This window comes from Pseudopipra pipra, chromosome 3, assembly GCF_036250125.1.
Source record: "Pseudopipra pipra isolate bDixPip1 chromosome 3, bDixPip1.hap1, whole genome shotgun sequence".
In the NCBI taxonomy this organism is placed as follows: Eukaryota; Metazoa; Chordata; class Aves; order Passeriformes; family Pipridae; genus Pseudopipra; species Pseudopipra pipra.
In genome coordinates, this window is record NC_087551.1 from 7882162 (window position 1) to 7904650 (window position 22489).

The 22489-nt window shown below is 40.4% G+C and overlaps 1 protein-coding gene and 1 long non-coding RNA gene across 3 annotated transcripts in view; one reads left to right on the top strand and one right to left on the bottom strand.

The window, feature by feature from the left end:
* Positions 1-5030: 5030 nt before the first annotated feature.
* Positions 5031-7498, bottom strand: LOC135410813 (uncharacterized). Of its 2 annotated transcripts, XR_010428885.1 has the most exons (3): positions 6613-7498; positions 5446-5517; positions 5031-5316 (listed from the first exon to the last, which is right to left on the bottom strand). It is a non-coding gene; the product is annotated as an uncharacterized LOC135410813 (long non-coding RNA). The 2 variants fall into 2 exon arrangements; XR_010428884.1 differs by having other exon boundaries at positions 5446-7498.
* A 65-nt stretch (positions 7499-7563) lies between these two features.
* PPP3R1 (protein phosphatase 3 regulatory subunit B, alpha) overlaps positions 7564-22489 on the top strand; it is a 39623-nt gene continuing 24697 nt past the window's right edge. Inside the window, exon 1 of the mRNA XM_064647607.1 lies at positions 7564-7870. Within this exon, the coding sequence (XP_064503677.1) occupies positions 7868-7870 (3 nt within the window). The 5' untranslated portion in view covers positions 7564-7867. The remainder of the gene's footprint in view (positions 7871-22489) is intronic.

Genomic DNA, 22489 nt, shown 5'->3' on the forward strand with positions numbered 1-22489 from the left:
AGAGAAAAATCTCCATTTCTTTCTTGTGGGAAATTTGTTGTGGGAGAGTTCAGGAACAGCATGATGGATCAGAAGCTGTTGTTAAATTTACTGAAGTTATAAATCCATTCCACATCACAAAGTAGATGGTACTTTGCCAAATAGGTAGGAGGCAGAAGCATCATGACTTACAGTGTACCACAGTAACAAGCTGCACCACATCCCTGGAAAGTGCCCCTTTTAATTAGACAGTTTTCTGCAACGTGAAGGCCCAAAGACTTAAATCACTCAAAATCTTCAGATTAACACATATTAACAGCAAATCCAGCCAGATTATAATTCCTGTTAGGGATTCCCTAACCTCTGTGCCAAGCAAGAGCTCCCAGCAGGTCTAGCGACTCCACACATGCAAAAAAATTTGCAGTATGTTACCTGCTCTTTCTCTAAGGAAGAGAAGGATCAGGAGGCTAAACCTATTTATGATTCCTTGGCTAACCATAACCACAAGTGCAAAACATTCAGTGACAGAATCTATCCCTTCTGGCATTGGGATGAAAGAATAAAACCTAGGAAGCTCAAACACTTGTGATTCAGGACCTGAACCTGCTTTATGTGGACAAATCATGGAATCCCGATCCAGCAGTGTGAGCATAACTTCACTCTTCTACTGAAACTTCACCCACCACTAAAGAGCTGAGGTGATTTTCTAGTCCTGTGCCACACATCCAGAATACCTGAGGACTGCCATGGTAGGAAAAAGGCAGAATCCAATGTTGGTGCAATCACTGACAGACAGGCGCAGTTGACAGATGAGGTACTTTACACCTTGAGAAAAGAATATCACCAAAAATAGTTTTGCCATGTCTAAAGTAGTAAAACCTGCCACAGCTATAAAAACACAGGTAGTATTTTGTATTAGCACCCAATTAGTTCCTTAGAAGTTCTTAGATACTCTTCTGAATTCCCCTAGGAAAAAAAAAATCCTATCCTGTGGTGAACAGACTTAGTTGGCATACAGGGTTATACTCCCTCCTATTTTTCAAATTCAAATGACAAACCTCACAGTCCTCCCAAGAGCCTGCATGGAGCTGAGGCACAGAGTGGAGAATCCCAGATGCACAGTGACTACCTCAGTGCTGTATCATTGCCTCAGCCCAGGGGTCCTTAAATATCTACAGGAATACATATGGTCATGCTGCATCATGTTTTCCTTGAAAGAAAGCTCTAGCAAGCTACTTAATTTTTCATACTGATCCGTGCACTGCAAATCAAAACAGATTACATGAGCACCAAGATCATAGCAGTCAAAGTGTATGGAAAAATGCGCAGCTAAGACGGATGCAATTTAACATACCACAGACAGCATTTGTTAATGCAATTATTTTTCTCTTCCATGGCAACAAAAGGGGTTAATAGACACAGAACCTCACACTAATTAGCTCCTTATAATACATACTGATATGCTAAAAGGTACTCCACATGACAACAACATCTATTTTGATTAGTTTAGAAAGAGTCAGGTATTCAAAATCTGTCCCCAACTCAAACTGTTAGGGGATCAGCAATCAAGCAATTACTCACTTTTCTCTCTGCCACAAGGAAAAGAATGAATAAATTAAGGCCTTTTGGCATTGTTTCCATTCAGACTGTTGTTTCACCATTAAATTATCACTCTAGTTTGCTGCCTGAGTCATCACCTTCAGAATTTGTACTGGCCCAAGACTGAACCAGTCAGCCAACACATGACCAGTGATAAAACAGTAATTCCAGAGATTGTTTCCACAAGATTGGAGTTACATACATTAATAGCTCATTAACAGCCTGGGCAGGCCAATCTCTACAGCCTTAATCAGTTACTGCAGGAAGATAAGAACTTCACAAATCAGACCAATACGTGTTGATCTCTAGCAGAGTTAAGCAAAATAAATAAGCCTTTGCAAGGCTGGTAGAGAAACATATCGGTGAAAAAATCAAACACTATACTTGTACAACACTTGCCTCCAGTTGTTGCAAGGTCTTTGAGCAGTCAGCCCATAACAGCTCCCCAGAACAGATGTCTTCCGAAAAAAAGCAGCCAATTATACCAACCTGCAGCTGGATGCCACCAGGAAATCTTATGAACTGCTAGGCAAATGAGATGACTACATGAAATTATTATGCAAACAGCAGTCTCAACAAAAAAAAAAAAAAGGCAACCTTTTAGTCTCAATCTTTCTTGCAAATTGATTCCATACATTTGTTCTGCAGAGAGCTATCTGATAAAGTGATGATTATAGGCACAGGGTCAAAGACACAGAAAAGATTTTTATCCCCAGTTTGTCTTAGCCAGGGCTGGCAGTAAGTCTAGGAAATCAGAAGGCCACTCTTCATAACACAGTTAAGAAAAAACCAAAAAGTTCCTTGCAATGATTTTCAATTTGTGGCTTCAAGTCCTTGGGGGCTATTAGCTACCACTGAGAGCTGAGAAGAAACAACCCTACAATCAGGTCATTTAATTCACATCACCTTGGTCAGCAAGATCCACAGATCAGAAGCATTTACAACCATTCTCTCAGTAAATGCACCTAACCTAGAGGCAACTGTACATCTTCACCTGCTCTAGCAATTTGAAATCCAGCATCTCACAGTGATGCAAAACGAGCCAGGGTAACTAAAACTCACCCTATTAACCTACAGCTTCACAAGGCTTCTGTGACCCACAGCTTTACTCTGGTCTTTCATTAGACCAGTTTTTTCAGCTGTGCCTTACTGGATATGAAAAGTATCATCTCCCTCTCCTCCCAGGTCTTGGCAATTTATATATGCTCTCACAGATATGCAAAAAATAAGGACAGAGTCCCTTTGATTTCTTTCAAATGAAAAGACAGATATAGGAGTAAGAGAGATACAATGAGATGCACATTATGTTTCCAACCGTTTGTCAGTTCTAGTCAGTATTGTATCTTTAGAATTGCTTATTATTCTACCTGTTATTACAAATGAAACAAGACGAATCAATATGGAATCAATAGGTTTTACAGACATTAAGAGTTCAGGACCTGCACTAATAGGGCAATTCAAACATCCTGAGAAAGGACAATTTTCATTTCTATCTTAAAAGGCTTCCTCTTTTGCTGATAAAGTACAGTTTCCCTTGCCCACTCTAACTGAAAACACTTTCCCTCAAAGCCAGCTCATAAGGGGTTGCTTTCCTTTCTTCCTTTTACAGAATTACAGAAGAATAAGAGTTTGTTTATTTTTAGAAAGCACTACTGGAACACATATGAACACACACATGTGCTTAGAAATCGTGTATTTTTGAGCTTTGTTGCACTGTCCCAGGAATTTACCTGCCTTGCTGGGAAAAGCTGCTTACAGTCTGTTAAGGGTCAGGACAGAAGATTATTTAATTAGGCAGCAGCCCTCACCCTGGGTTAACAGAGAGGTGAATGCTTCATACAAACTGCATCCAGCAAGGTTTGTGAGTAAGGGATGTTTATATGAAGACCAGCACAAGGCAAGACAAAGCAGGATACACTTGGGGGATCAAAGACACGTTATATTAAAAAAAACTTAGAGACAGTTAAGGCTTCACAAATAGCACTTTCAAAGACAAATGCTATGAAAAGAACTGTAGCTGGAACCCAGACACATAAGCAGGCTGTGTCCCATACCTTAGGTGAAGCACATCATTATGGTTAATAACACTGAAGATCCCAAACAGGTACAGGGTTTACATATTTATTTATCTGCAGCTAAATCAGCTTCCAATTACGAGGAGATACAGAAGTTCTATAGAGTGAGAGTGGTAAAATGCTGGAACGGCTTGCCCAGAGAGGTGGTGGATACCCCATCCCTGGAAACGTTCAAGGTCAGATTGGACAGGGCCCTGAGCAATCTGATGTGGTTAAAGGTGTCTATGCTCATGGCAAGGGGATTGGTCTAGGTGGCCTTTAAGGTCCCTTCCAACTCAAACAATTCCATGATGTTATGATCCTAGTTGCAATGGTTGTAACTACGCTGCAGGTGAGCTTTACTAATACCAGAAAGTGACAAAACACAGTGTTGTCTGAAACTTACTCTAAAAAAACCATTCACATATCCATATTTGCAAAAATATTAGAAATACAGATAATATAATGCAAAGTATTAAATGGAAGTCATGGTTTTCTGTAGACTCTTACCTACTAACAAATTTCATCTTTCATTTTTAACTTCTTTAGAAGTCAGATATAAAAGAAAAGCAACTTGGGCACATTCACTCAACAGAAAAGGGAATTAAAACCAAATTAGCTCATCCTTGTACTGCATCTAGAGGTTCAAAACTACCAGCAGTGACATAACAGCACTAAAAGATAAAAAATGTGTTTTCACGTGTTCTCAGCTTTCTCTACTTGGAACACAAAAAGGTAAAAATTAAGGTATTATATTCTTCATTTCTGTTTATTTTATTCTTATTACATTATGCAATAGAAATTGTAGCTGCACACAACTTAGCTGATTTTACTCCAGGTTTACAGCTGCGAGACACAGCTGCAATGACAGAGATGTAAGCAGCAAGACCATTTTACATCAGAATTTCTTTTTCTTTTGGAGATCTTAAGTTATTGTTTTTTGGCTAGAGAATAGCCAGTTTTAGTACAAGCTTTCAGCGAAATCTAGGAATATTTTATTCCTAGATATCTTATCAACTAGATTTTTTTTCCCCAAAAAGAAGAGACATCCTAGCCATCTGTATCTGTTAATAAAACAGGCAGAAAATTCCTTCCCTGGATCAGACTATTTTCTGATGTATAACCTGTCACTGTGGCCAGGCCCAGGTCCTTACTGGAAAGGCCTATTTTGCTGATTTGTTATTAACTTAAAGCTTACACTTATTTTTCAGTGTTTGTTTTGTTTTTTCCCTGTACGAAACCATTCAGTTTCACTAATCACCACCTTCTTCATGTACTTATTTTTGCCAGAGTTTTCTGTGCAGTCTCCCTGATCCACGCTTGGTTCTTCCTGTTCAAGCCTCCCCCCTCCTTGCTGTGCATCAGTTTGGGAACAGAACATTCGTCAGTCATTAACAATTTCTAAGAACTGCTCGTTTATTGCTGTGCTTTGCTTCAATCTTTCAGATGAGAACAACTTCTGATCTGTTCTTGAACTCCACGGTCACCCTTCATTTATCCAGGTTCCTGAGCAGCCATCCATATGGGATATTCCCTATTCATCTTAGCAGTTGTGCATCAGCATTCGATTTCAAGATTTCAGGTTCCTCCATGAACTCTTAAGGTAACCTTTGCTAATCTTAGATCAGCTCAGACTCCCACAAATAGGGCAACAGTGACAAGGCAGTTCCTTTTCCAGAAGGAGCTGAAGGGAGAGGAAATTACCATTTTAGACTGACAAGCTCATGCTCTCAGCTATGGTCCAAAAAAATTAGCCTGGTTTTAAAGCAATAATCCAGTCTTCCCTTCCCCCACAAATTATCTCGTTATTCACCTTGAAGCTGGCAGAATTAATTTGAATTTTCCTGGCAAAGTGTCTAGCTGTTGGAAGCCAAATAGCAAATGCCTGAAAAACAACATCAACATGGTACCAAATCTTCTTTTTGGCAGTTTTAACACAACAATATTTTATATGTAATTATTATTTTCACATCACCACTTCATTTGTCACAGTGTTATGCGCTGTGTCATGGTGCTCCAAAATAAACACATTCAGCAGAGAGAGCACAGAAAGGGAAAAACAGCAAAGGGAATGTGAAATCAATCCATCTTTATTCACTATTTTATTTTATCCTTCACAGAGGTTTTTAAAGGCGTCATTTGGCCTACTTAAAACTTCATAATATATAGAGATCACTCCCCGAGGGTCAGCCTTACTTATGCAAGCAGTTGCATTGCCCTAAATCTTACCTCAAAGGGGTTACTAAGACTACATCTTTAATCTGAGTTTGCATTCAGCTGTATCAGTTGCTTTATTTTTTAGACTGTCCAAGGTACAAAGCACTAACTACTGTCATGAAACCACAAAGATACATGCATACACTTCTAAGAATTATCTCATCCCTGCACAACTCCTTTAGTTTTGTATAATTAACTATTAACAGTACTGAAACACAGTACTCTAAAAATCTGTTAAGTATGGGGGTTGGACTAGATGATCTCCAGAGGTCCCTTCCAACCCTAAATATTCTGTGATTCTGCGATTCTTTACTTAACAGCTTCAAGCCTGGATAGCGTCTTGCAATATAACATTAAAAACCTAAGGAAAATAACAGCCAGGACACAGGGAGAGCAGGCACCTCTCAAAGCTACATTTCCAAAGGCTCCTTGTGCTTGTGCTGAGCTTTCTCCCTGCCAAGATTTTTTTTTTCCCCTTTTGCAGAAAGCAGAAGTCACACGAGGAAGAAAGCTTAAGAAGCAAGGGCTCCGGCAGCACAGCTTATAAAAGTACATATATATATGTGACATAAATATATATACAGCTTATGGCTGAGGGGGACCAGCCTAAGCAGAGGGTGTGTGGGAGAACAAGGACAGCTCTGGCAGCTTTCAGGAGCCTTTCCCCGGGAAGAGGCCCGAAGGAGCAAATGTGACTGTTGTTAACAGCAGTAGCTGTAGTAGAGCAATAAACCTCAGGTTTATTAAGGTGTTTCAGCCTTACTATTCAGAGGTTTATTCTCTGCTCCTTTGTTCATACTTAGGAATCCCCATCCTTGGGGCTTTTCAAGACTTTTCATGCCTTTGCTGTGGCCACACAGTTGCAGCTGACCTGACCCAGGACCGGAAATTGTCACACGATCGATCATTTGTGAAATCATACAGAAAAAACCAAAGTATATATTATCACCCAGAATCAGTTCTGGGTTAGTAGCAAAAAAAAACCCAAATAAAAAACAAAAACCAAAACACCGAAAAAACAAACCAAAACAAACCAAAAAAACTCAGGTTTTTTTTTTTTTTTTTCTGTAGCAACACTCAACACACAAGGCCTTGTAAAGAGGATCTGCCGGCAGCAGAGCAGTCCCTCAAAATGCCTTTTCCTTGCACTCTTATGAAGAGCAGCTGAGGGAGACGGGTTTGTTTAGCCTGGAGAAGAAGAGGAGGCTCAGGAGGGACTTCATACAACAGACTGAAAAGGGGTTGTAGTGAGGTGGGGGCCGGTCTCTTCCACCATGCCTGCAGTGAGAGGACCAGAGGACACGGCCCCAGGCTGAGAGAAGCCAGACAGATTAGACATTAGAAATTCAGATTAGATAGATTCAGATTAGTTATCAGAAAAACAATTTTTCAGTGTTCGGGGTGGCCAGGCATTGGCACAGATTGCCCCAGGGAGGTGGTGAAGTCACCATCCCTGCGGGGTGTTTAAGAGACATCTGGATCTGGCGCTGGGTGATGCGTTTTAGGGGTTGAGTGATTTAGGGACTACAGTGATTTATGGGTTACAGCAGTCGGCAGCGGTACTGGGTTCACGGTTGGACTCGACGACCTTAAAGGTCTCCTGCAACACTGATGATGCGACGATTCCGCCGTTACCCCCCCCTCCGCCATTTTGCCCCCCCCAACCTCCCCCCTTCCCTCGCGGTGACGTCACGGCCCGGCCCCGCCCCGACGCGGCGGAGTGCCCGGATGTGGGAGGCCCCGCCCCCGCCGCCCCGCGCCAGCGCCGCTCGCGCCCCCTCCCTCTCTCCCTGCCTCCCTCCCTCCCTCCGTCCCTCCCTCGCTCGCTCCGTGCGCGGGTCAGCGGAGCCTCTGCCGCAGTGCCGGGATTTGGGAGCGGGGAGCGGGGCCGCCAGCGGGATCGGAGGAGCGGGACCGGGGAGCGGCAACGGCGCCGGCGACGCCGGACGACGCACAGCGAGGGCCGGGGCTCGGCGGATTCATCAGCGGGGGAAGACGCCTGACGCCCACCCGCCGCCATGGTGAGGGACCCTCCTCTCGCTTCCCCCCTCCCTCCCTCCCTCGCTCGCTCTTCCCACCTCCCCCGCTCTCGCCCCGCCGGAATATTCCAGACCGGGCCGGGCGGGCCCCCCACCCCCGCGGCCCCGGCGCTGCCCTGCCCCTGACCCGGCTCCTCCCGCCCCCGGGCCGGCCACGTCCTCCTCGCCGGGCTCCCCTCCCTCCCTCCCGGCGCTCCCCGGGGGCGGGCGCGGCCCCCGCTTGCCCCCGCTTCCCCCCGCCGCCCACGGAGCCCCGCAGCCTTCCCCGCCTCCTGCGTCCGCCGCCCCGGCAGCGCTGGGGCTCGGCCCTTCCCTTCCCCGGCACCCCGGGGGGTTCGCGTTCTCCCCCCCCCCACCACCGGGGGGCTGCACCTCGTCCGCTCTCCAGATGCACCGGGAGCTGTTTGGAAAACGAAACCCCGGTGCCGTGCGGGGGTTGTTTGGCAGCTCCGCGGGGTTCTCCCCCCCCGCCCCCGGTGCAGCAGCAGCGCTGTGCTGTTGGTGTGCAGGGCCCGCAAAGCTGTGAATGCACGTAGCCCACGGGCTGGGTGATGTGCTCTTTAACGGGGATGGTGCTGGGAGCTGGCGCTTCCAAACGGGATGGTTTGAGGTGAGGTATGCCGTGTGTCCAGGTGTGCGAGTGGGACAGTCGCTCTGTTTTTTCGATCATGACGGTTTAAATTTCCCTTTTTACTGCCGTAAAATTTAACCCGGAGATACAGTATGGAGTCCTGTAGTATTTTACGTCGACACTAGGGGTTGTCTCCTGCTTTTCGCCGCTGCCAAGAAATCAACGCCCTTTTTTTTTTTTTTTTAATAAACATTTGTTTTAGCCTAAATTATCCGGTGCCCTGGCTGCAGGAAGACCCTGGCAATATTTTGGTTTTACAGCTGGAGAAGTGCAAGCGGTTTAAATTTTTTTCGTTCTTAACCCTTTCACAGCAAGACCAGCTGTTCATCACATTTCACATTAGACCTCGCAGGGCCTGGGGGTCAAAAATGGGTTTCCTTTTGTTTTTAAGCGGGGCATTGCAGAGTTTCCTTTAAAAATTAAAGTTGTGGCAGAAACTAATGCGCCATGTGCTCAGGCTGTTTATTTGTGTACGCTTTAATATTTGTTAGATGTGCATTCAGAGAGATGTTTTGAAATGTGTAAAGGTTTCGTTCCAGTTGGGAGTGCATTAAGACCATGATTAAAAAACGCTTGTATTTTAAGAACAAGGTATTAATAAAGCTGAGACTTAAAAAGAAAAAGAAATTATTATAATTTAGGCCATGGTTGCAATACTGCTAATTACTGTGAGCGTATAGATCATCATGGACAGTGATCATCTCCCATAGAACAGTTGTGCTCCTCCTGCCAGTAGCTGGGACTTCTGTGAAAATTTTGTTCCCAAAGACTTGCCTGATGAGAGAGACTAACATACACAAAAAGAAGGAAAATGTTGTTTAATCGTGATGCCCGTGTGTGTGTTAATGACTTGTAATGAACTTAACTTTCAGGTACGATTACCTTTGATTAGTTTTTCCCTCCATCCTGTCATTTTTTGGTGGTATAATGTTGATTATTACTTTGTTACTTCATGAATAGTATTTGTGTATGATCCATTGCAATGTGGAAATGCAGATACTGTGAAAAAAAGGTGTGCTGGATATTATCTCTACCAGTAAATGTGCTTGTTTTCTCACAGAAGCATAACAACGCTGGCAGATTTTTCCCTGTGGTTGTATCACTACACTGGTTTGGGTAACACCTGATCTTAGGTGCCTTGTGATCTGAAAACTGACTAAACATTTTAACAAAAACACTCCCAACGTTTCATTTCAGTTGCCATTGTCATTACTCAGTGGATGTTTTCACTGAAAGAGTTCAGTTTTAATGACAGAGTACATCTTGCTTAAACCTTTGTGTTATTAGAACAGAGTAATTTGTTTTTCACAGCTTGGAGCAACATTTCTTCTGTGTTCTTACAGGACCAGAGATCTGACAGTTATGGTAAAAAAAAAGGTGAATGTATTGTTGTGTTCATAGTAGGTGGCTTAAGATAAAAACATCTAGTGAGTCAAAGAATGTAGTTCTGGATGCTTTGGTATAGCCAGTTCTAAAATAATCTGTCAGAGCATACGATGATGAGTCCATTACATAATGCCAGAAGTAATGTTGATAAGCTATTTTTGTCAGAGTTGACTTAGCAAGTTTTTCCTTTGAGTAGTGTTTTCTAGGAAAAGGTAAACAGCACAGACAGAAGATATTAAACAATCTTAGTTTTGGATAGATAAATTGTGTTTTCTTGGGATGGTCTGTGTTCTGGTTCATATCCAGCTCTTGAACTTTACAGTTGTAGTACAGAAGCCACAGAATTCTACAGGAATCACCACAAACATATTACACAGTGCACCCATCTTAGCTACACTATTCCCTTGTTTTGACTCACTTCACTTGAGCAGTAGTGCCTCTGGTGAATTTTCTCCAGCCAGAACTGATTTAACACTGTTCCTAAATTACTGGAGTCAAGAACCACCAAACCATTTTTTTTTTTGCAATAAAACAAAGAAAAAGAACCCCGGAAGACCATCTTAAATAATTGTTTGCTATTTAGCAGGGAGGTTATTAAGTACTTTGATTCTTAGCTGAACAAAAAACTGGTTATTCCGTCACGAAATCATAATTTCACTGCTATCATGACAAATATCTGGATAGTCAGTTCAGTCTTGTAACAGCTGGCAGGAACTGAAAGGCACTCACAGGGTCTGTCTTCCAGCCCACTGATGGGCTTCTGCCACAGGTGGAATAAATGGTCTAGGGTTCAAACTGTGAGGTTCATGTGCAAGTGTGAAGTTTTTTGCAGGCTTATTTAAGCCAGGTAGTTTAATGGAAGATTTTATTTTGGAAGTGATTCTCAGAGGCCAATTTGAATATGCAAGTTTCCTTAACAATGTGATCTAAAAAGGAAGATAGGGCCTGTTGATGCAGAAGGAGAGAGACTTTTTAAAAGTAATTCTATTTTTTTCACCATTTCTGTGGTAGAAGTAGAATTCTGGTTTTATATGATTAAACTATTTAACAATAGGGAGGAATAAAAATTGAGTAGTTGAAGGGAGAATGGTTTGTGGTGGGCATACCTCAGAAACTTCAGTGTGTTCATCATCTAACGAATGCATCTGGCTTAGCAATGAAAGGGAAACTTTAAGGGAGTGAGATTAATAATGTCTAAATTGTGGGTTTTATTCATATCTTAAAGGAGATGGGACTGTCTTCTGTCAATCAGTGCCAAAAAAGGTAGATTCAGTAATTCTGGTATTCCTGAGGAAGCAAGATGAGGCAGAAATGGGCATTTTGTGCCAAACCATTTCTTCGTCTGCTTCTGCCTCCTCACAGTCAAGTTGTAAGGGAACACAGTGGGTCATCTGGTTCAACTTCCCTGCTCAAGCAGGGTCATTCAGATGGTTCTGGAATATCTTCAGTGAGGGAGGCTCCACACCCTCTCTGGACAACCTGTTCCAGTACTCAGTCACCCTCACAGGACAGGAGTTCTTCCTCATATTCAAGTGGAACTTCCTGTGCATCAGTTTCTGCCCTTTGCCTTCTGTCCTGTTGCTTGGCACCACTGAGCAGAGCCTGGACCATCCTCTGAAACCCTCCCTTGAGATACTGATACACATTAGTGAGGTCTCCTCTCAGTCATCTCTTCTAGAGGCTGAACAGGCCCAGTTTCCTCAACCTTTCCTCGTAAGAAAGACACTCAGTCCCTTAATTCTTTGTAGCCTCTGTTGGACCCGCTCCAGATCTGTGTCTCTCTTGTCCTGAGGAACCACCATTTCCATCTTTTGTGTCAGAAAGACCTACAAAAGGTTGAATCCAGCAATGAAGACCTTGCAGCTTTCCTGTAGCTGGCTGTTGAATCAGTGCTCACCTGGCAGTGTTACAGAAGGAATAGCTTTTTTTAATTGTAGGTGTGCTTAATAGTGTTCTCCTACTGTAATTCATAAATTACACTTGCATAAGGTTTTTTCAACATTGCTATGATTTCCCTTCTAGTTAAAAGAATTATTTTGCTTTCCTTCCCCTTTTTTACTGCCTGTGTTTAGCTGTGTTTCACTAAAGAAAATTGTACCCTCTCCTAAAACGTGTTAAGTCTGAATGGTAGTTGAGCATGAAATTCTTATGACTTTGGTTTAATTACGTGAAATGGTGACAGAAAATTGTATTCATAGAAAAATATTTTTTGTGATTTGAGCTAATATATGACTTCTTGAAAGCAATTTTCTCTTAATTTCCTTGCCTTTCCTCTTCCCTCCCAAGCCTGTTCTCCCTGCTCTGTGGAATACCATTTGTGAACTTGTAATTGGGAGAAAAAATGCATTGTGCTGTTCTTTGTTCACTGGTAGCCAGTTCATTTAGTGACACATTTCCCAATTTTCCATCCTTCTCCTCTTCTGGACTATATATTTTCTATTTTCCTGAGCTTGTTTATTCCTTTGTATTCCCTACAGAAAGACCATGGGGGCAAAGGGAGCTGGCTGTTCCCGTGCTTCCTACATGTTGTTTCTTTGCCAGAATCAGCAGAAACAGGGAAGGTGCTACTGTGCAATGTCCTTGTCACGATCAAACTCCTCTGCTTCTGGAGGAGCAAGCACTGTGAGGATGGGGGAGTAAAGACTGAAGTGATGGGGAAGGAATGATGAAAGACATGGATCTACATCAAAAGAGGAATGAAAAGTGTTTGTGCTTAAAGGTCACGCAGTTGGAACCTCTGAGTAGGATGCCATTAGAAAATAGGCATGTTGTTTGACTTGCAGGCCAATGGTAATTAAAATATAAAAAAGTTGGAACTCCTGGAAACAGTAAGAATTTTATTGGCTGACTTGATTATATAAATTACTTAAACATGTTCTTTCTTTCCCAAAGTCTGTAAGAACGTATCTTGCTGTGCTCTTGTGAGCTGGTAAATATTGTCCCTGTTCTGCACATGAAAAAGGATTGAGGTCATGGCAGGGTAATAACTTACCCAGGGTCCCTTTTATTGTTTAGAAGCTAACATTAGGATGTGATACTGGAAATGGATGATGTGTTTGTAGCTCTGAAAAGAAATATGTCTGAATCAAATTAACTGCTACAAATTTTGAGGTCTTGAGCTGTGTATTGTCCATTGGGCTTGGGGCATGGGATGGTGTGCAACCATTAAAAGCTTGGTCACACACTACCTTCTTCCAACAGCTTTGTAACACCGTGTTTGCCACTTAAAGCAACTTCCTTTAGAGATTAGACCTGGAAATGGGCCTTTAATGTCCCATAAAAGCTACTGTTTCTTCTATGTCAGTAGCCTAAAGTAATCTTGACACCAGCAGTGTCAGAAAGATCGGCTGCAGAGATTGCCTTAATGTGCTGAGTGAAGTGGGAAAGACTTGGACACGAACCAAGGTCTTTTAATCTGGAACAGACAGATCTTTCCGTGTACCAGTTCAGGTATTCTGGGGAAATACAGGACTAGAAGCAATATGTTCTGCCTGATGTATAATGTAGCTATATTATTTTGGTCACTGTGTGAAATACTGTATTTCCTTAGTAATACTGAGGTGACTTTAACCAGGGTTAAGCTTAAACTATGGCTTGTCTTCCTATTCAGAGTTGGTTTTTTTTGTTTGTTTGGTTTGGTTTGTTAAGTTTCAGGTGTGTCTAAGAATAAACCCCATGTCTTTCAAGTGAGGTGATTTTTGGAGTGTCCATTCTTTTTAATCTTAACATTTTGTGTAGCTTGAAAGTTTGGGTTTGGTAGCTGTACTTCATTAGGCTTTTTCCACAAACAGAAAGACCACTTTTTGTATATTGCTGCTAGATTGTACCTACCACAGCCACAGGCAATTCAGGTTGTTGATGCTGCAAAACATGCTGGAGACTATATCTGACTCACTTGTAACTTGACAGTCACTTGGCCCTGCTATTGATACTCCCTTCCACAATAAAGGAAGAATCCCTCAGGATATAAATAATCCTTAACTGCATTAAAGAAGTCCAGGAAACCCTTTAAATGCTGTGGATTAAAGGACAACGTTTCTCCTGAACTGCCAGTAAAAATCTTGGCTTCTGAGCTGTAAACAGGTTGTGCCAGTTGGTGAATATTTGCAAAGTCTGTGTTGATGAACGTTTTTAGGCAAACTTAAGGCAAAGAACAGGAACTCCCCCAGTAAGCTGATACTGTGCTTATTCAGCCAGCTTGAAGTCCACAACACTTTATAACATTGTCTAAGTTACGTAAAGTAGAAATTTAAAAAAAAAAAAAATGTGTTAAGGCATTTATTGATGAAATTCTGTCAGAATTTGGGAGGGGCAGGAGAGGAAGGAATGGGATAACAGATAGGAAGCCCAGAAATGAAAGCCAAGGAAGACACTGAGCTACTGGAAAAATAGATTTGGCTGTGATTCTCACAAGAATATAATCCTTGGATCATTTTTAAATGCTGTGGAACTTTTTCTTCCTCCAGTATATTTGTGACAAATATGGAAGTTTTTTACCCTTTATTTTCAGCATCTAGAAGCCACAAGACTATTTTTCTACCTCTTTTCTGTCGTCACCCTGTGAGTAGCCCTCTGTGTATGTTTTCAGGTGTTTTGGTTTTTTGGGATAGGTGGTAAAAACCAAAAAAACTGTTGTTTCACTGCTGAATGTAGGTTCTGAATAGCATCACTGAAGTTGAAAGAAGTCACTTGAATTCCCTCTGGTCAATGATCCTATGACTTGCAGAGAGGACTTTAAAAGGAGTTGTTTTCAGGTTCTTTTTTTTTTTTTTTCAATTGAACTTCATGGATATGATTTCAGCCCTGAACTTGTGAAGGAGAACTCATGTACTCGGCAGGCATGAACAGCTTTTCAGTGCTGTATGTGTAAGATGTTCCCTTGGGGAAGTTTAATTTAGTATTGAGCCACTGCTAACAGGCTTAGCACCTTGGTATCTGAGCAGTCATGGGTCAATTTTGTTGGTAATGCTGAAGTGTCACTTCACAGATTTTTTTAGATTAAAGCTTTATTGAATGTGGATCTGCTAACAAGTCTAGGAAAAAACCCCATGATAAATAGAAGAACTTCTAAACAGCAATAATAAAAATGCTATATGAATAAATAGAATTGATTTTTATATTTGGCTTAAATAGGCTATCTTGGTACTCTAATCACTGTTCTTCATAGGGGTGTCGAGCATAATATCTGTTCTTTACTTATTCTTAAACTTTTTCAGTGATCCTTATAAAAACAGTGTTAGTTTTCCTGAAACATTTTATTCAAAACAGTTTGTTCATTTTAGTAATAAGATTAAAGCGTTTGCATTAGGTACCACTTTTTTTTTTTAAATTTCAGACAGTGCATTGAAAAATCAGATTAATAATACATGTAATTTGTAAAATATGATAGGTTAGTAAGTTTGTAGTCTTGGATATTAGAGTGCACCTCTAGTGTTGGTGCAGCTGAGTTTGCCAAAGGTCAGTTCTGAAAAATTCTCTTTTGAGAGGCCTTGAAAAAAATGGAACAGTGAGTTAGAAGGTGACAAAATGTCCCTTCATGGTGAGAAAACAAAAAGTCATATGAGTAAAAGGGACTAAAACTGAGTGGAAGGAGAAGATGGTGATTTAGGATTTAGGCATTGCATGATGTAGTAATACTTCACTGCTCTGTAGCAGGGGGCAGAGCATCTGAAGATTCCAGGAAAATTGTTTTGAGGGAGAGAGTGTGCACGGGGTTTAGCAGAGGTTTTATCTTGGCTTCTTTCTAAGAGCTGTTGCTCAGCTTCTGTGCAGTGTGTGTGAAGTCCATCCACGTTACCCAGTGTTCCCCAAAGAGCTGTTAAAACTCTTGTTTTAAAATCAGAAGCGTTCTTTGGTTCGCAGTTCGTATTACTGGTGTACAGATGTATGCACATTTATTATCTGCTGCCTTTAAGGTTTGCAAACAGTACCTTTTGGAAAGTATGGCATATGAGGAGATGAGATGAGGAGTAGCAGAAAGATGACGGCCTGTGGTTCAGAGGGCAGGTTGTGTTTACATGCACAGTTGGGGCGGTCTTTGGGGGGTTGGATGCACTTACTTGTATTGTGCCTTGGACTGGAGTCTTGATTGGGAGCAACTGGGAATTATTGCTGGAAGTCACTGGTGCTCTGCAGGGGTGCATCTGCTTGACTTATTTTGGGACCTGCAGACCATATAAGTAGTAGTAATTTTTCTAATGCTGCATTGTGTGTACTTTTATGCTTGCTTTTATGTACATTTATGACTTTAAAAAATTTACAACTCTTCAGGAACAGCTGTTTCTGGTTGTATTGCCAGTTACAGCAATTAATGAGCTTTGACTTCTGTCAGGATGAAGGGATCTTTTCTTTAGCAAGTGCTACGAACCTTTCACTTACAGATGTTGGCAGTATTTTGGTAATGAGATTTTAGATAATTCTTCAAACATTTGACATGATTGTTTATAAGCTACTGAAACTAGGTTGGAATTCTAATTTAATCTTTTGAGTACCCTTTTATTAGCTTGTAACAAAGTGACAGATGTCTCTATTTGATACTCAGTATTTACATTCCTGTATATAAATACAAGAAACAAGTCAGTTCCTGCCCTGAAGAACTTTACCTAAAATATTCTATCTTTTAAATAACATTTGAATATTACTTTATATAACCAACTCCTGAATGGACATCATCTCAGCATTATGATAAGTCAGTAGTTTCTCCATGACACAGGTTATATAAAGAAAACTCTTTCGAGGTTTTGGAATACTCCATAGCAGTGAAAACCTTAATTGAAAGCATTGTGGTATTTTTTATGTTTTACTGTATTTCATTTTGCTTTCCTTTCATTGGGAAGTCTGTGATAATTAGAAGACGTTGGAAATTTGCAATGCATCTTTTTTCAGAAAACCAATTGCTAATTTTTCTGAAGTTCTAGAGTGTTGGCAATTAAGTGTTCACTTAGAATAGAAGCTGGTAATGCCCAGAAGACCTGTTTAATGTTGTGTAAAATTCTTAATATTGTAATTACAGTGGTTTTGATCCCTCTGTATTGTATCAGAGTTTTGGTAGGGCCTGTTTTCAAACCATATGGCTCATCTTTATTCTTTTCTGAATTCTTCATGAATCCTTGAATGGCATAAACTAAACCTGAGTTTGTTAAAATGTCTCAGTTTAATAGGTGGCACCAATAAGTTCTGATTAAGTTATTTTCCTTTAGTAAAAAAACAAAACAAAGAAAATAACTAAGATTAGTGTTAACTATGGTTAAGAATACCAGAGTACAAATAATCTCTATTTTTCAAATTCAGTATCTGTGCAATAATTCCCCTTCAGTACAGTCTGCTTCTTCCTTTGATTTGCACATCTTTCCCAGTTCTGCATCTTTGACACCTTGATTGTTTTCTGTTCTTGTCAGTTTGTGAAATCAAATCCCATTTTTGAACTGTCTTTTCTGTTTTGGGATAACGTGTCATTTTCACAACTCTTCACAATGTTCTTCAACCTCTTTTGTGATGGATCCTGAATGACACTTTGCCTACTTGGTGATCTTTTTTACTGTGCTGTTTCCCCTTTCTCCCCTCTTGTTGTGCAGGCTTAGAACACTCACCTCCTTTCAAACTCATATTTCCCTTTTTCACACTAAGTGATACTGAACTGTTTATAAGTTTGTTACATGGGAAGAAGGGCTGGCAACAGCACCTATTTCTGCAGCCTGTTTGTGCAGTACTGTGTGCTGGCCTATGTGACTTTCCTGTTTTAAGCCCTTGTGGTAGAGCCTGTGTGAACTGCTGGTACTTTCTGAATTGGCACTTAAACTTCCCTGCTCAAGGGTGTTTTAATAAAACTGTTAGTAAACTGTTGTGTGCAGTAGAGCTGCATTGTCTTTCTTTTTCCTCCAGGCCTTCTCAGATTCATTTAAAATACATCTGCAACTGTTCCCAAAGCCTTACCCTTTACACTTAACACGTTACTGAATACACTGGTAAAACCTAAAAACTTAGGATAATCAATTGGTAGAGAAAGATGTACAGGTCATGTTGTTCTTGACTGTTTCCAACCTGCTTCTTGAACAGGAAATTATATTCAACTGCAGTGTAGTCTTTTACACTAAGGAGCATAGTACTGTTATATGTTGCAGCATAATCTGTTAATGTATCTTTGCTGTTTTCTTTCCTCTCTACAGATACCACTTGCAGTGAATCTGCTGTGTCTAAACCCCCTAAAATATGAAGCCATCTAAACTTACTTTCTACCTGTTAGTGATCTTTGCTTGCTCAACTTGGTTAACAGTTTGTGGCAAGGGACCTTTATGAACTACATGAGGAGCAAATACATTAATTAATGCGTTTGTTGGCTGCTGTTGGAGGATAATATGGTCCATTTTATTTCCGTGTACGTTCTCATCTTTTATGTTTGTCTCAGCCTGATACAGATGTGAGATACATCTGATGAGGCACAAGAATCTGTGGCCATTTCTTGCGGAAATTAGGAAGGGGATTTGTTTTCTTCACTTGGGGTTCTGTGACTGCTGTAGCTCCTTTTCTGCATTTTGGAAAACCCTCTTCAAAGAGAAGTTCTCTTACTCCTTTGTAATGCTCACAGCGTTGCAGAAGAGTAGGAGGAGGAAACTAATATAATGATTGGGTTTTTTTCTTGCCTATAGAGTTCAGGCTTTCAGTGTTACGTGTGATCTTATTGGTACAAGCAAATTCAGGAAGTTCAGAAACTTCAAAAGACTGTGCTGTCCTAAGCTTTACTCATTCCTTTTATTTGGAGTGTCACAAATCGTATTTTAAAGAGGTAGTTTTTGATTCTACAGATGTTGATAGCACTTGCTTTTAGCTTTTTGAAGACTACTCAAAAAATAAGTTTAAGTTTGCAAGCATAGTAACAAGTACTGTACCTTTAAGTGACCAGTTTCCACAAATGACTAAAGAGAGAAAAGAAAGCCTGTGTTTTACACTCCTCATCGATCCAGCAGCAGGAGTGCTTGACTGGAAATATTACAGAGAATATAATTCTTTAACTATTTCTGTTAATTTTGCAGGGATATTGAATACCAGTTAACTTGGCAGAGTTTTTACTGGGATTGTTCTGGAGAGCTGTTTGCTGAAGCTCCCTAGTTCTTTTTGGTTTTATAGTACCTGGAAGTACAGAGAATTAAATTGGCCTAATTGAAGGCAGCCTCATGAGAGTGTGTCTATAGATAGCAAATTATATTTCAATATAGCTTTAGGTCATTTAATGTCTTCTTGTAAAGTAACTTTTCTGTTTCTATTTATATGTAGGTCAGCCAGTGATTAATTCTGTTTTGTTGGATGGACCACTCTTCTATTGCTTTGTGTTGAAGTGTTTGGAGCATTGTCTGTTTTCTGGGGAAAATCTGTTTTATTTCCAAATTGTTGCAGAGAAAAGCAGAAGCTGAAAGAGCTTTAATTACCTACTAAATATTTTACCTGCATAATGAATGTTTTGAGTCTTTTGGGTAGTTTTATCTTTCTTCATTTGACAGAGTATGAGATGCTAAATAATAGCTTGAGTATGATCCATTTTAATTCCTGGTGAAAACTGTGCAACTTTGTAGTCCCTCCAGGTTCTCAGTGATGCTTGCATACTTAGTGTTAATGTTTTGAGTGAAGTTTTATTTCCTTTGTTCTGTGTTATTTTACTTTCCAAATCTGAAATTGTTGTTCTTTCACAGGAGTGTGACACAATTTACTGTGTGCAGTTGTTTGGATTTTCTGTGTTCATATTCACCATTGAAGGGAAAAAAAATTCCTTCTTATTAATGAAGTGATTAAATTGGAGAAGACCATAAGTGTCTGATATCCAGTTTATGTCCATCAGTGTCCCAAAGAACAAGATCAGTGTATATGCTTTGTTTTTTGTTTCTCTTTAATATCCTGTTAACTGTAAGTTGATGTAATTTCTTTGTCATTAAGATGTTCACCCTTAACTGTGATAATCCCATGACACCTTAGTCACTTGTTACAAACTTCAGTCACTTTTTATGCTTTCTCCCATACTCTTCAGACAAGCTTTTGCACTACATACTTACCAAGTTGCCTTCTTTGAAATACTCTAAAACTCTTCAATGCTACTTTTGTTATGCATAAAGATTTGTGGTTGTTTTTTGTTTGTTTCAGGTTTGTGGGGTATTTTTTTGTAATTTGTCATTGATATGTCTGTTCCCTTGCAGTCTTTTGTATTTTCTACCTTTCTGTGTACTTAGATTACAAATTTTCTGGACAGCCTGATTTCATTTTCACTGGAGTGGGGTTAGTCCATGTAACAGCACAGTCATGGGGTGGATTGATTTAGAAACTTAATTGCAGTTATCTTTAAAGTTGAGAAGAAAGCTGCTGTTGCCTCCTCCTTAGCTCCAGGAGTTGAATAAACTCCAGTGAAGAGGCTTGTGCAATACATTAACATAAGTGGAACAGATAAATTAGTACCTTGTAAATATTTTGTGACTCCTCCAGAGGCAATGGAGGAGCAACCTGTCTTACCCCAAAGACTTCCCAATGTGAACTCTTGATTACATCAGAACTTACTGTGATTTAGTGGTGGCAGAACTTTATTGTTCCCCTGCTAAAGGCTGAGTTACTTCAGAATCTTCCTGGGAAACTCCTTTCCTTGGCTTTTGGAGAGTTCATTATTCATTTATGCACTTAAAATTACAGGGTTCTGAGAATTTTGGAGAGTGATGCAAGCTTTAGAAATGCAGCTCTGAAGTGATTGCATAAGCAGGCTGGGTTGTTGCCTCTAAAGAGTAGCAGCTGGGAACCGCCAAAAGCAAAATTGTGAATTGTACCTTAGCTCATAAAGTTAACACTTCTGTTCCTGTCACTGCTTTTCTCTGAAGTTTTATTTACAGATTGCTGTGTTTATGCAAGTTTTTGCAGTGAGAGCTCTTATTGTTTTGTATGAGAGCTTGTGGTTTCTCGTACACATGAGATTTTGCTTTTCTCCTTCAAATAAGATTAATTTGTTAGTTTTCTGTATGTGGCACAATCAATTCTCTGCCTCACCTCGTTTTAAAAACTCACTGTGTTTGTCTCTGGCACTGTTTATTTACTCTTGTCTACCTGACATACTGCAAGCTCTATTAGGGAGATCATAAAATAGAACAGAAAATGTGAATAGTCACACCTATTACAGAGGTAACTATTGAGTTAAGTTTAAAGTCATCTCGTTATTTTGGTTTTTATTATGTCTTCCTCAAACTTGTGTGAGGTTGTTTGTGGGGATAGATACGTATCTATGAATGGTATTATCAGTGTATGCTTTGACTTGGCTTCTTCTGTCCTCCAAAGATAGGAAAAAGACTTTGCAGTAAAACTGTTTTTATCTTTGATCGTACTTTCTTCTTAAGCAGCTTGGCAAACTGCTTTCTTTGGTGTTTCTACTGGATCTGTATGTCTTATTCTGTCTTGGATGACAATTTTTTTTTTCTGGGAGACACCTTTTGTTTGTCTGCTGCTAAGTAAATAGTGTTGTGTGTCTGTATATCAAACCAAATATTTTATCATACCTTCAAGATCATGCAAGTTTGGATTTTTGCTGAAAACTCAGCGGTTGTGAATTCAGATAGGAAAAGCTATGGCATTTATGTATATGAATATAAACTATAAAATCCCTGCTGTAACTGGACAAACTTTATGGATTGCTTTTCAGTCCTGAACACTTGAAATTCAAAAAATTAAAAATTTAATTGACTGGGGCTATTCTATTTGAATAAAATATTATACTTGAAATTGGTTTTATGTCTGTGTTTCCTTTAATATTAATAAAGCCAAACAGTGTATTGAAGATAAAGGATGAATCCTCTTATAATTATAGCCTTGATTCCTTTAGTTTTCCTGTCTGGTCGAGTCTTTGGCATCAGTACCCATCTCTGGTTTCAGGTTTGCTTCTTGCTTCATTGGTTTAGGGCTTCCCTATGATATCCTAGAATAGTTACTTGACTGTGATGGCCTTAAGCCATTAATATCTCACATTGGAGGAGCCCCGTGGACAGTGAAGGATTTAAATAAAGCATAGCAGAAGTGACTGGCCAACTGCCAGCCAGGGGACAAGTGGTTTCCCTTAAAATGACTGACAGAGCTTGAGCAGAGGCATGACTGGATTAGATGGTGACTAAGGAGTAAACTGCAGGCTTTTCCTAAGGCTTGTGCAGTCTTTCTTGCCTCCTGAGGTGGATGTGGTAGAACCTGGCGTACATGTTAGAGGGAAGAATCTTCTAAAGAATTATCACTTGTTTTCTCGTGAGCAAATGGAATAAGTATATCCAAAATAAAGATTGTTTTTTTTTAATAAGACTTTCTGTTTTAAATGTGGCAAAGGGAATTTTGACACCTACTCTGCATACTTGCAATGAACAACAATGTCAGAGTGCTGTCACAGCTTTAACCCGACTTGATCTCTACTGTAATCCCAAATCCGGCAATCCCCTTTGCCTTGGTTCATTATCTCTGATGTCTGCAATTTAAATGCCATGTTGAAGAATTAGGTATTAATCTTTTTTTGAGTTCCTTCAGTACTGAAGGTCAGAGTGTTTTCTTTAGAGGCAGGATTAACAAGTTTAGGCTGCTTTGGGGGT